Source organism: Mustela erminea, chromosome 2 (assembly GCF_009829155.1).
Source record: "Mustela erminea isolate mMusErm1 chromosome 2, mMusErm1.Pri, whole genome shotgun sequence".
Taxonomy (NCBI): domain Eukaryota; kingdom Metazoa; phylum Chordata; class Mammalia; order Carnivora; family Mustelidae; genus Mustela; species Mustela erminea.
This window is the reverse complement of record NC_045615.1, coordinates 37,284,414-37,299,455: the sequence shown is the minus strand read 5'-3', so window position 1 is coordinate 37,299,455 and position 15,042 is coordinate 37,284,414. Positions and strand designations below refer to the sequence as shown.

Genomic DNA, 15,042 nt, shown 5'->3' with positions numbered 1-15,042 from the left:
TCAGTTGACTACAAGTAGGTGGGTTTTAGACTTAATTTTCCATTTAATTTATTCAGCAGTATTTTTTGAGAACAAGTAGTTATTTTGAAGACCTGTATTCCCATCATATAATATTTGTGTTGTGTAATGTGAGCAGGTATTAGTAGTCTCCCACTCATAAGGCAATGAACAACTCCAAATATATTTTATACTGTCTTTGATTCATAAGGTACTATGATAGTTGATTGTTTTTAAGTTGTATAAATAGCTAAGAATCTTTAATAAAATGTTTAATAATTATATCCCTTTGTCTTACACAAAGGCAAACATAACATATATTCTAAAAATATATGGAAGGTAATGTATATGTTATATATAAAGTATGTATGTACATACCCATATGCATGTATGTTTATATGTATAATATAGATGTGTAGATGTGTATTATGTTATTAAAACACACAACACACATCTATATATCTATATATCTAGCAAAATATTATAATTGGAACTATCTCTTTAGAAAACAAGTGAAAATATAAAAAGTAATTTTCTCATCTCAGTATCACATCTTAGATCTTCCCTGGCTATCCTATGACTCTTCATCACATCAGTCCTCTCTCTCTCTTTTTTAAAATTTTTATTCAAATTCCGGTTAGTTAACAGAGTGTGATGATATTAGTTATTAGTTTCAGGTGTACAATATACTGATTCAACACTTCCACACAACACCTGGTGCTCATCAAAAGTTCCCTCCTTAATCCCCATCACCTATTTCACCCATCCCCCCACCCACCTCCCCTCTGGTGACCAACAGTTTATTCTCTATAGTTAAGAGTCTGTTTCTTTGCCTCTCTCTTTTTCCCCCAAAATTGTTTGTTTTGTTTCTTAAATTCCATGTGTGTGTGAAATCATATGGTATTTGTTTTTCTCTGACTTATTTCACTTAGCATAATACATCTTGTTTAATCTTTGTTAAATGTAGCACTTATCACTATTTGACAGTTTTCTTCATTATCCTTTTATTGTTTGTCTCCACCCACTAGTTGTAAGATCCATAAGAGTGGGTAGTTTATCTTCCTACTCCAATAGCTGGAAAACTTGGAATAGTGTCTGGTATACTAGCATAAAATGGGTTTTCAATAAATGTGTTTGAATAGGTAGAAGAACTCTAATGTTTATTTTATCCAAATTGGACATAGTACTGTGAGGTCAAGATATTTTCAGAACACTACCTACTTCTGCTTAAGGGATTTAGAATTTTCATTGTGGAAGATTTTTCACAAATAGGTCTCACTGAGTATTTATATGAGTTAAGGTATACATATGTGTTAAGACAATGTATATGAATTATTTATATTTATTTAGGTGAGTTAATGTATTTATATGAGTTAAGATAATGCCAGCCTTTGTACCAAACAAAACATAATGGCTCAAACACAATAGAAGTTTATTTCTCTTTTGCATGAAATCTAAAGCGAGTACTCCTTTTTTTTTTAAGATTTTATTTATTTATTTGACAGACAGAGATCACAAGTAGGCAGAGAGGCAGGCAGAGAAAGAGAGGAGGAAGCAGGCTCCCTGCTGACCAGAGAGCCCGATGTGGGACTCGATCCCAGGACCCTGATATCATGACCTAAGCTGAAGGCAGAGGCTTAACCCACTGAGCCACCCAGGTGCCCCTAAAGCAAGTACTCTTGATTGATTACTTGGTGGATAGTTCCCTTATAAGCAGTGTTTTAGGGATCCAATCCCCTCTATTTTGTGGCTCAGTTGTCTAACCCTCAGAACGAAGCTTCTGTTGTTGTCCAACAGAGACTGTTTTGATGGAGGGGGGAAGATCTTGACAGTCATAAGGAAGGTTTTTATAATTAACGTGTGGAAATGGCATGTGTTGCTGGTGTTTGTCCATACTCGTAAGGCTTGAACTCACTTAAATGGGCGCATATGTAACTATAAGGGAGGCTGGGAAATGTGGTCCAGCTGTGTTTCCTGGAAGGGAGGACACTCCTGAATAACTAGCCAGTTTCAGACATTTTATGATATTTTGTTGTCTAGAAACGTTACCTTTGCATTTGGATGTGTGGTAGCTTGTGCAACTTCTAAAGAGTTAACAGCTACTTGTAGGTTAATGTTTTTAATTCTGTGTGAGGCTTTCTCCCCAAACCAGCTATTTATTTTTATTAAAAAAGAAAGCAGCTTAAGGTTCTCTATAGATCTCCTGGGAATCTTTTTTCCTTGACTTTAAACACTCATTTCCCTAACTCCGTACTCCCTTGAGCACTTTTACAGCTGGGATAACTAAGCATCGTCCCTTTGGAGCTCATCAGAGTTGTTGTCTAATTGGTTGCAGAAGTTGGTTTCTGGTATTACCAGCAACTTTTCAACCTCTCCAGAGACTGCTGCTTCCATAGCACTGGTCCCCCTTTGTCCTGGAAAACAAGAGACTGAGGACTCAAGTTTTAGCAACTGTAAGAGATTATAAGTTTTACCATGGGGATAATCACTAATTTTGCTAAAATGTGTATTTATTGGGCTGGTTTTCACATTAGAAAATAAAGCTGTTCTTGTATTCGTGTAAAGTTCCTTTAAGGCGTTTACCATTTAAATAAGGGAGAAGATAGGTGCAAAGATTGGGTTAGAATATGGCCTTAAATAGTAAAAATCTAGAGTCAGGGTACAGAGTAAAAAGGATAGAGATTTTGAAGCCTCTTACCCGGAGGCTTTGGACAAGTCACTTGAGCTGTTTGAGCTTCTGTCTCCAGCAGCATCTGGACTTTTTACAGGTGTTAGAACAAATAGATCTCAAATACTGAGCTCCTTGCTCATTACACAGTACATACCCCCCAAATAATGGCTGTCATTATTACTAACATGAAGACAAAATGCACTATACTTAAATAGTGGAATGCTACTGAGAAGGTGATGTTAAAATTACCTGACTCAGTGCCAGCAGCTGCCATGTATTTTATTGACAATTTCTTGGATTGAGTGATCTAGGCTTCTTTTTGTTTTTGTTTTTGTTTTTCTTGGAATCCCTTGGAGGAATGTGTGCTTTTCAGATCAGTGGTTATTGATGATTGCAAATAAATTGAAAAGAAGAAGGGATTATATGTTGTGCAGGGGAGTGGGATGGGGAGGTGGATTGAGAATGGAGTGACTGTCTCTTAAACCATCATAAAATTGTGTGTCTTAATAGGGCAGCAGGACATTTCATTTGGCCCTATATCATGATCATTTATCAACTATCTCAGTATTTCTGTGGAAAACTGTATAGACTGTTGGTTTTATTTTAGGTTCCACATAAACATTTTTATTTTGAAAAAATATAGCTATCTTTCAGATGACAAATTTTCATTGGTTCTGATAGTAATTATAGAACTGCCCTCACTATGCCAGGTGTCTTCCTTTAAGATGATGAAATCTGTTGACTAACATATACCTAAGTCTGTATGTGTGTGCATAATTTTTTTCTGATTATCAAATGTTAGGAAAATTATATATCAGGCAAGTACCAGAAAAGGAGTTGTTCTCGCATATTTTATGAGGTTCTCTCTTAATTTATTTTACATTAAAAATTTTTGAAATACTCTTCAATAAGGAAAATAATGCAACAGTGACCTCAAGCAGTGCTAGCTTGGAATGCTTATAAGCATCACATGATGGAACTGGTATAAAGGAGTTAAAGAAGCTTTACATTTTACACAGGTTTAATAATGATTCTTGGATGTGTGATCTCAAAATGGCAAGTACTGGATATTGCCATAATGTTTTATTAAAAAAATTTTTTTTAAGATTTTATTTATTTGACAGAGAGGCAGCAAGAGAGGGAACCCAAGCAGAGAGTGGGAGAGGGAGAAGCAGGCTTCCCATTGAGCAGGGAACCCGATGTGGGACTCAATTCCAGGACCCTGGGATCATGACTTGAGCCGAAGGCAGATGCTTAACTGACTGAGCCACCCAGGCACCCTGCCATAATATTTTAGATGAGTTTATAAAGTATATAGTAAACAACTTTATAAAGAACCTATAGGACAAATGAAAAATCAGCTTCACTAATGTACATACAGACTCAAAAAAGTAACATCTCAAACAATGTAGAAGAAATGAAAATTCTGTTAGGAAGCAGATGTAAAGTTTTAATAAATTGATTTTATGAATGTTAGAGTGAAAAATTATTTCAAATTAGTATTTTTCTGTATGATATTAAAATTTGCACAAGAAACTATATTAATTAGTTGATATAAGCAGCCATTTGACCATTTCATTAGTATCCACGGATTTTCAGGTCAGCTACTAAATTAATAAATACATTAAATTTAAAACTTAAATGTGTGTGCTCTAGAGCCAGATGTCCAGAGCTGGACTCTTTCTTTTCCCGCCTTTTCACTACCTGATCTTGGTACACATCACTTAACTTTTCTGTGTCTTAGTTTCCTCCCATTTAAAATGGTCATAATAACACCTACTTCATAAGATAGTCCAAAGAGTTAAATGACCTGATGTATCTGCAAGTACTTAGATCCGGGCCTGGCACAAAGGAACTCGTATACAGGTGTTTTTATTATTGCCTTCTCTTTGAAAAAAAATGGGGCACAGCCTTGAATTTTGAAATATATGATACCTAAATAGTTCATACACTTCTTCATCATATGAAAGGATTCGACTTTTCTGTTTTAGAGTACAGGTCACATGGATTCCTTCTGTTCAGTGCTTTCTTTCAACATCTAGTAGAAAAGGCTTTCTAAAAGAATTTGCTTAAAAACGTCAATTTACTGGTTTTGGTTATTTTCCTCAATAGAGGGTAATAGGTACTCTATTTGTGTGCAAATTATCACTGTGTCAGAAGTGTAGGAATTAGATTTTAGATAGATTATAATTTACCCAATGTAACCAATGAAGTTTATGATTCATTTATGTTACCAACCCCTCCAAACATGAGAGTGGCCTTTCTGCCCTGGGGTGAGGTCTAGGTCACTATCATATCTCAGTAGCTAATTCTAACACATAAAGGTTTATTTTTCGACAGATAGTCATGTGTATAACTTTAACTTGATAACAAGTCTTCTCTATTAAGTTCCCTTTAAAACATTATTTTCATGTAGGAAAGTAGCAAGGAATTTTTGAAATAAAACACAACTAAACTCGCACTTTACTCCTGTTCAGTGGTTCTTCTGTTCAGACAGTCCTCTACCGGCAGTGTCCTCAGGATAGAAAGAGTATCTTATTGTGGTTAAGCCATACCAGGTTTCAGCATGTGTCTGGGTCAAATATACGGAGGCTTTTGCAGTCAACCATCGTAAGACTATACACACAAAAGCACAAACTCCCCAAGATGTTAACACCTTGAGAGAATTCTTAGCTATGACAATTCGAATGTTTATAAAAGAGAGTAATTGGACTATAAGCATATCATGATAATGAGGTTATTCACTTTACAAAATTTAGTATAGTATTCTAAGCAGTGAGCTCCTCTTGATAAACATATGGTTTATTTAAAATGTAATATATAGACTTGGGGGAATATATATCATAAGTAAACTACTATAATAGTAGTGTTAGCTATAACAGTGTCAAAAATAAGTCAGGTCTTTTTCTCTTTCTTTCTTTCTTTCTTTTTTTTTTTTTTTTTTTTTTTTATTTGAAAAACATCTGACCTAAGGTGATGGAGAACCTTGACTGGAAAAATGGCAGAGGGAATGAAAAGGAAGAGAGAGGCATCAGTAAGGTAGATTCTGTGGTTCACAATGATTATTTCATTTAGTCATTGTATTATGTTATATTCATTTAATAGAAGAAACTAAGGTACACAGAAGTTAATTAACTTGTCCAAAGTTGTTTGACTGAGGAGGAGGTTGACCAGAGGATAACTCCATATATGTTGATGTGAAGCTTATGTCTTTTGAGCCTGGCAGGAAACTGGGAGAATGTTCTTACAAATTACTACTTTTTGTCAGGTTTCTCTAGTAGCTATAAAGCAAATTCTTGTAGACCCGCTTCTGTGAAACATAGTCATATTGACATTAAAAAAGTCTCCATGTATCTTAATGAGAAATAAGATCTATTCACTTATTAAATTATTATTTCTTGATACTTTTGGAAAAACCTGTTTCTTTTATGTTTATGCATAAAAGAAACTACAGAGCATACAAATATCTTTCTCTTTGTGGAATACTGATGGATGATGTAATTAAGAATAACTGTTGGATCTAGAACGTACCGTAAGGTATAAGGGAAGCAAAAATTTTTTCTGATGAATAATATTCAGGAATCCAAATGTTTACTTTTTCTAGTGTTCTTAAAGAAATATCTGGATTGAGAGATACAAAAGTCGATTGTATTATGAAGTGGCCTTTAAAATGAGCTACTAAATGATATTCCTGCCTATTCAAGCTGTGTATAGAAGTAGGTCAGAGAGTGTCAGGATGAGTAGTACCTGAACAGTTGAGTAGTGAAAGAAAAATAGGAGTGTGTGTGCCTGTGTGTATATAGATGCAGAGAGAGAAAATATGAATTGCTTTTAAAACACAACTTGAGTTCTAAAGTGGGTAAGGGGACAGTGTTTGTGGCTGGATGATTTTGGCCACTAAACCCCTCTCAGTAATCCACTGGTATCTACTCTTGGATTCTCGCTACATTAGAAATTCTAGACCTAGAAAGGACCTGTGTCTTACACAGCATCCATGTGTGGTAATTATCATTAAGCTAACACACTTCTATTGTAAATGCTTTATGCCCAGTCATTCATTTAGTCCTCACAACTTAGGTTTCCAATAAGTGATGAATGAGTAGAAAAAAATAAAGGAGACTGTATTTCATGAACATCTCAGAGAAAAATGGGAAATATGTCCAGTAACATACCAACTCTCCAACTCTTCCTTGCTGAGATTTAAAACATGAGCATAAAGAACACTCACAAAACTCTAGTGATATTAGGAGGAAAGCAGTATTCATTTGGGTAAATTCTTAGGAATATGATTTAATATAAAGTTAGGTTTGGGTCACTAAGTGTGATATTTAACTTACTTTAGATAGTGTCCCTCAGGATAAAGGGAGGATTATGTAGATCCCAACAATTAACACAAACCTTGCATGTTTTGTTGTAATTATTTCTTGAAATAAAGTGATTCTAAAGGTTAGTTGGGAAATTTCTCAGTGAAATAAATTTCAAGTGTTGGTGGCAGTAATTGTGTTTTGTTTTGTTTTTTAACTGTTGGATTTCTTAGCAACCCCCTACGCTAATGATAATGCACTGTGAAACATGAAACTCTAGTCCATTTCCATTACATGTCCAATAATATACCAACTCTTCCTTGTAGAGCTTAAAAACAAGAGCATAAAGAAGTCTTTGGTGGGGAGAGATGGAAAGGGAAGAAAGCAGCTATCTTAGCTTCTACTACATTATCATTACTTTGAAGAATTTTACCATTTCAGCGAAGTATTGATTTAATGGTGTCAGAGACTTCAAGGCACTCAAATTCAATGCATTTATGTTCAAAACAGAGTTCATTTATTAACTAGTAATTTTATAAATGCTGATCATGGGACTAACTAATAAATCAAAGACTATCAAATGCCTGTTCCTAAATGAGACTTAAGTTTTTTTTTTAAAGGGTTTTTTTTAAAAAGATTTTTATTTATTTATTTGACAGAGATCACAAGTAGGCAGAGAGGCAGGCGGAGAGAGAGGGGGGGGAAGCAGACTCCCCGCTGAGCAGAGAGCCCATGCAGGCTCAGGGCTCAATCCCAGGACCCTGAGATCATGACCTGAGCCTAAGGCAAAGGCTTTAACTTACTGAGCCGCCCAGGCTCCCCGAGACTTAAGTCTTTTGTATAGTACCTGTTTACAGCCAATTGTTGTAACATCCCTTTTTCTCCTAAAACAGATAGAAGTTATTATATAATTGATACCCAGGTTATGTGAAATTATGATGAATTTTGTTTATGCTCACTTTGTGCATTTAACAATCTGACTTTAATATTACCCTGCGTTTTTTATGTAGTTAATAGTGTTTGAGGTTAAACTATGATTCAGTCATTTGCCTGATAGAAGTTTATTGCGCTTGTGATCCACAAGTACCATATTTTTGGGAATATAGGTTGCTTGATCCAGGAGAAATGTAAACAGTAATATATTCATATATCAAATCATAAAAATATTTAAATGATAAAAATACGAGATTCCTTTAAATTGTATTAATTGTAAAATATATTGTTATTAAGATTAAAATATATAAAATGTGTTAATTTCCCCCTTTAGTTTAATTATTGTTTAATTTTATTCAGCTAATTACTATATATAGTCCCAACTTCAAACTTTTTCTTACATTTTGAACAGTTTTGGCTATAAATGGTGGCTAGCATTACAAGATAATTCACAGCCCCAGTTTAATCTGAAATTTAATGAAATAGGATATTGATAGTAATTTAAGTAGGCATTGGGTCAAGTCTAGAGAAATTTGGAATAAATGAATCTAGTTGTCATTGCCATATTGTGCCCCTTCTTGGTATATTTTACTTAGACTACGAGTTACACCTCCTAGGGATTCTGTGTTTGACCTCATGTTTAAACACAGGTTCCTGTACTACACTTGTCCCCTGACTTCTAATCCCTGTCTAGTTTATTTGCCTCTTAAAGACTATTTCCCCTAGATTTGGGCTCCAGTGTCTCTATTATTCCAGAGTATCGTGGTTGTCTGGGTCAAAGCAGTGCATTTCATAATGTTCCTTTATGAAAACAGCTTCTACAACTTCTCCCATTCTGGAACCTTGGCTGAGGTGTACTGTCAATAAAATTTAATCATGATACTATTATACCAGTCTACGAGGAAATTTTTTAAATTTTTTAAACTTCCTTAAATGTGGCATCTGTTCTAATATAAAGAAGTATTCAGTTAATACTAAATTATGTATGCATAATTTATATATTTATTTATATAACATTTTATGCTGTTCTGCAAAGAATACAGGTGGTAGGGGGTAGATAAAAGCCATTTAAAAAAAAAAGTGTGTTTGATTTCTTTTTCTATTGTAGGTAACACCTGTTTCAATAACATTTTGGGTAGTAGAAGTTACATTTAGAATTGGGACTGTCTTATTCACCTCTATATTCCCCGGCCCTAATAGTCTGACATAGTAGATACTCAATAAGTATTTATAAAATAGAATTGAATTCTTTTATTTATTTATTTATTTATTTATTTATTTATTTGACAGAGAGAGAGAGAGAACAAGTAGAGGCAGGCAGAGAGAGAGAGGAGGAAGCAGGCTCCCCGCTGAGCAGAGAGCCCGACACGGGACTTGATCCCGGGACTCGATCCCGGGACTCGATCCTGGGACTCCATCTTGGGACCCCGAGATCATGACCCGAGCCGAAGGCAGCGGTCCAACCCACTGAGCCACCCAGGCGTCCCTAGAATTGAATTCTTAAGAGTGAAAATACTTTTTTTCTTTTAAATACTCTTTATGAGTCTTAGCCTAACATAGGTATGTAATTCGGGTATCTGTGGCTATAAGCTAGCATAGTTGAAGAGACTATAGTATATAAAGGCTGGACCCATGTGTATTCTAGTAGATTTAGAGCTCTGTAGCTCTTAGTACTTTGCACAGAGCAAATTGTTAGGAAGGATGACCAGCTAATGGATATTGAAGAGAAGAGAGTCCTGTGAGACTTGAGTAAATAAGTGTCTAGTGAGTGAAAATTCATTAGATAGTTTTGTCTTCATTTGACAAATTTAAGCTAATTAAAAAAAAAATCACACTATGTGACACATGTCAACCTGAGTCATGTCTATAAAAAATAGTCAGTAGAAATCAGTTTATTGTTCTATAATTACATGCATTGATTTATGCCTCTTAAAATCACTGAGCCATTGAGTAACGTTTCCCCAGTTGACTTCTCCAGTGAGTGACTGAATTAAATGGAAATGTAGATGATGAAGGATATTCATCCTGGTTTTGGACACATTTTAATATCTGATATCTATCACTTAACAACATGCAGAATCATAGTTACTAGTATATCTTGGCCGATTTCCATCTTCAAATTGTTCATGAAGAAATCCTGCAAATATTTCACCATTCTACATTATGGATAAATATATATGTAAATTCTCAAATTAGACTTATTCACCTATCTGTTCCTTATATGAGAATTGTTATTCTCTTAAATTTTATCTAATATTTCACAGCATCTTCAATTATCAGGTTTTTAAAAAAAACAACACTCTTAGTGAGATATGTCACATTCGCAATGATTTCACACATTCGAGTAAATATCTCACTTCCGTAAGCTCCCCTAACATATGTGTTTTTTGTCCATGTCCATTTATTTGGCATGTAATCATATACCTCCTAATAGCTTTTTTTTTAAATAAAGATTTTATTTATTTGAAAGAGAGAGAGAGAGGGAGGAAGCATGAGCAGGGGGTTGTGGCAGAGGGAGAGGGAGAAGCAGACTCCCCGCTGAACAGGTAGTCTGATGTAGGGCTGATCTCAGGATGCTGAGATCATGACCAGAGCTGAAGGCAGATGCTTAAGCCATCCAGATGCCCCCTAATAACTTTATTTTTAGGTCTTTTCTGTGTTTTTCTTGTCTCTTATGAAGTCAAAAATATTTCCATACAGACTATATTTAATGTTATTAAATATCATAGTACATTTATTGAGTCATATCTGAACAATTATGGGCTATAAATAGATTTTTCCTCTTTGTTTGAAACTTTGAGGTATTAAAGTTCATTGGTCATTGTCATAAAACTGAATCACTTCCCTTGGGAAACTTATTCTAATCTATGGAATGGCATCTTGTTTTTGGAAAGAGAGAAAGGAGGAGATCAAAGGAGAAAAGGGAATGTTGCTAAGATAAACTCTTATTTAAGTTTTGTTTTAACGTTCTTTATTATTATTCAACAGCTAAATAGGATCATTATGTAGGGAGGGAATAGAAAATGTTATCAGTATTGCATGATGTCAACATATATTTTGAAAAGCCAAGTGTATTACTGGCCAGTAGTATAATAAGTGGGATAATATAAATCATGCCCCCTTTTTTAATTAAAAAGAACTGGTAATAACTTATAAGAGTATAAAATTCTTAAGTCAATGTTCTCTAAGTGTCTCATTCACTGACTAGCACATAGTAAGAGGAGAAAGAGTCAGTAAATATTTGTCGAATGGACAAATATATGGATGCTTTCTTTTTCTTTCTTTTTTTTTTTTTAAGGTTTATTTACTTATTTGAGAAGGAGCAGGGGGAGGGACAGAGGGAGAGCGGGAGAGAATCCTCAAGCCAACTCCCCACTGAATGTGGAGCCTGATGAAGGGTTCGATCCCAGGACCCTGAGATCATGACCCAAGCCAAAATTAGGATTCAGTCACTTAACTGACTGAGCCACCCAGGCAACCCATGGATATTTTCTTTTTCAATTCACTTTCTCTGTTATATGGAAGAATCGTAGAAGCACTTGAGGGATATTTAGTGAATCTGTTCCACAGAAGCTCTTTTTTTTTAGGGTTTAAACATGAACAAATAGAAAATTGATATTTATGCATATGTGTATAGATAGGTAAATGTCTATGACTTTCTCAAGTCTAAGTTCTTTGAAGGCATTCTTTTCTATTTTCTCCATAGAGCCTAGCACAGTTACTTATATAACAATACATTTTGTCAGTTCTAAAATGCTCATTTTTGTTTTTTACTTTTTCTTTGTCTTTAGAGAGAGCAGGCCATGAGGAGGGGTGGGAAGGGGCAGAGAGGGAAGGAGAGAGAGAATCTTAAGCAGGCTCCATGCCCAGTCCTTGTTAGAGGGCTGATGTCAGGACCCTGAGATCATCACCTGGGCCGAAATCAACACTCTGCTACTTAACCGACTGAGCCGCTCAAGCACCCCTTTTCTTTACTTTTAAATAGCACTTGGACATATAAGAACCTCAAACCTGTTTTCTTATTTAATCTATTTCTTGCTTCAAAGTTATATTTATGGGACTAACAAATAATAGTAGACTAAGTTCCTCAGTGGTGTATACTTAGAAAATTGTCACTCATTGAATTAATTGCTCACCCAAGTGAGCACCTCCAAACCTACCTCTTTAAACACTGAATGTATTATTAAGATTCACTGAATGTCCATAAACTTTAAAAATTTATTTTGTGATTATTTTGGTATATTGGACAATATTTAGTAATTTGTGATTTTGAAAAATGAAAGATCTTTTCCTAGTACTTTTGGGTAATGGTATAGATAGAATATAATAAAATGTTCAGTATCTTAAGAGTTCTTGATTCAAATTTTAATCCTGTTTCTCCTGCTCCTTCCATAGCTTCCTGCAGACTTCACAAAACTACACCTTACTGATAGTCTCCACCCACAGGTGACACACGTTTCTTCTAGCCATTCAGGATGTAGTATCACTAGTGATTCTGGAAGCAGCAGTCTTTCTGATATCTACCAGGTAAGAAAGTGTTTTCCTTGTCATTTGCTTCATTTTTGTGTATGCCAAGGAGTTTTATGATTCTTAATTGATAGGATCTATAAAGTAAATATATATGTGTATATTATATGTACATACAGGTACATAAAATGGTAATGTTACAATATTTACAATATGTTACATGTTATAATGTTATTTTATTATATGTTAATGTTATATTTATAATGTAATATGTTATGTCACAAAATGTTACAATATTTTATGTTATATGTGAAACATGTTTGTTTCAGGGAGTAGAACTACTGTCTAATTGTATTTGCCTCTGTTATTACCAATTATCAGAGTGTTAAATAGAGTGGTTACAATGGAGATGTTTCTCTTGACTTTAAATATTGTATAAAAATGACTACAGACATATAAGATTTTTGATTCTTAATTAAAACTGTAGGGGAAAACTGCAGAATTATGCCATAGAGTAAGTTTTTCTAATTAAAATCTCGAGATTATTATGATTAGATCAATGAATTTTTTTGTATTTTTAAATTTTTGTATAGATTTGGTTATGTGTATAAAATAAATTCTTATGATACTGGTGGATAGAAAAGAAACTAGGACTATGGAATTCCAAAACTGTTTTAAAAGCAAAATAATTTTAATTGGTAAGGAAGAGTTCATTGGCTTAGAATATGCAAATTTGGGAAAAGTGACTTAAATAATGCAAAAAAGTCCGTTTGTGGAGAGGTCTTGAAATAAATGCTACTAATATGGGATTTTGGATGGTTTCACATAAAAAGCACATAACACTGGCTTCTTAGGAATTGTGAATGAGATGACCAAGAAATGCTTTCCTTTAGAAAAATGATAGTTTTAGTATCATTGAAATATTCAGGCAGTGCTAAATTTCTATTAAAAAAAATACTAAAAGTAAACACTTAGAATACCACCAGGGCAAAAATATTTAAGTTCTAAATTTAGTAGATCTTAGAAAATTAGTTTTGTTTGAAGGAGGTAATAGGTATACACTTTCCTATAATTCAGGGGTATTATAGAAAGTTTACCAACTAATAATCGAAAGACACAAATGCAATTATTTGCAGATTTTTGGCTGATTAAGAATTTATTATTTTGCAATAAGAAATATTACTTGCCTCTTTAGAGTAACTTTTAAAAATTTTAGTTTGATGGAATATGAATGCAAAGCTAGATACCTTACAGTAAGTGTTAACTTAAAATTTTAGGAAGTAATCCCATTTTTCAAATGTTAGAGGAGGACAAAGTGGCAGATCAGGGCAACTTTGCTCTCCTCCCTCCACCGGCCAGTACTGCCTATTTTTAGAAATTGGTTTTTTAAAACATTTACTTAAGTATCCTTTATCCTAAAACAGTGAACAGTATAACTAAAGCTCTGCTTTATGGTAACTGAAACATCATGATAGAGCCCTTGTCTTCTCAACTTCAAGATGATTGTACACTTTAAAGATCTGAAGTATATACAAACCTGAATGGAACTCCTAGAAGGCAAATTTATAATAAGAATGAAGTAAGATATTCAAATAATTTATTGGGCATATTCCAAAGGGGATTCCAGTTTTATGTGTTTAACCCCTTGAGTAGGCTAGGGTATGTTCATGAGGAAATTCTTGATGGTAAGGAAATATGTGAGAATCTGGACTGTGGGTGAGAACTCAAAATTGCTCTGATGTGGTCTGCCTGCAGCCTGACTTTATCTTGGAGTATATAGATGGAATAGAGGGTCCCTGTGTATTTTGTTTCATTTTAGTTGAGTTTCAAGGTATTCATTTCAAATTTGATGGTAGGGATGTAGCCTGTTAAGTTTATATCCTTCATACGGAAAAATCCATAGGCGTATTTAAGGATTTGCTATTAGCTATACAAAACTAAACATTTAATAGAGATCCCTGGTAGACCTTTCCATTATTTTTAAATAGGAAATTCTTAAGTTGAGAAGGAACCTGACAAATGCACCTGGGTCAGTGACTAGTCTTGTGTTTGAATCCTCTACTGCTTTTCTTTTCTTTCTTCTTCTTTTTCTTTTTATTTATTTATTTATTTTTTAATGTTCATTTGTTAACGTTTCAAGTTCTTACCTAAATTCTCATCAGTTAACATAAAGTGTAATACTAGTTTCAGGGGTAGAATTTAGTGATTCATCACTTACATACAAAACCTAGTGTTCATCATAACAAATGCCCTCCTTACTACCCGTCACCCATTTAGCCCATCCCCCTTCACCTCCCTTCCAGCCACCCTCAGTCTGTTCTCTATAGTTAAGAGTCTCTCTTACAGTTTGCCTCACGCTCTTTTTTTCTTTTTCATTCCCCAACGTTTATCTGTTTTGTTTCTTAAATTGCATATATGAGTGAAATCATATGGTATTTGTCTCTGACCAACTTAATCTACTGCTTTTCTATCAGTGAAGCATACAGTTTATTCTTGAACATTTCCAGGGATGGACAGCTATCTCCCATGGCAGCCATTAAATCTTTGTGTAATTCTGACTTAGGAGGGCTTTCTCCTAAGAAAGGTGTGATATTGAAGTGAGTATAAGTGCTTATGAGATGGGCACAGAGAGATTGAAGTTGAATGCTGTGTACCAGAGAGAAAAGGGCA

General features: G+C 34.4%; 1 protein-coding gene across 18 annotated transcripts in view; it reads left to right on the top strand.

The window, feature by feature from the left end:
• The window catches only part of RAPGEF2 (Rap guanine nucleotide exchange factor 2), a 240,894-nt gene that overhangs the window by 176,246 nt on the left and 49,606 nt on the right, over positions 1–15,042 (top strand). For 9 of the 18 annotated variants that reach the window (XM_032332640.1, XM_032332647.1, XM_032332641.1 and 6 more), the window contains 2 exons: positions 5,642–5,707; positions 12,301–12,432. In XM_032332640.1, coding sequence (XP_032188531.1) covers positions 5,642–5,707; positions 12,301–12,432 — 198 coding nt within the window. The remainder of the gene's footprint in view (positions 1–5,641; positions 5,708–12,300; positions 12,433–15,042) is intronic. The other 9 variants (XM_032332649.1, XM_032332644.1, XM_032332648.1 and 6 more) reach the window with 1 other exon arrangement.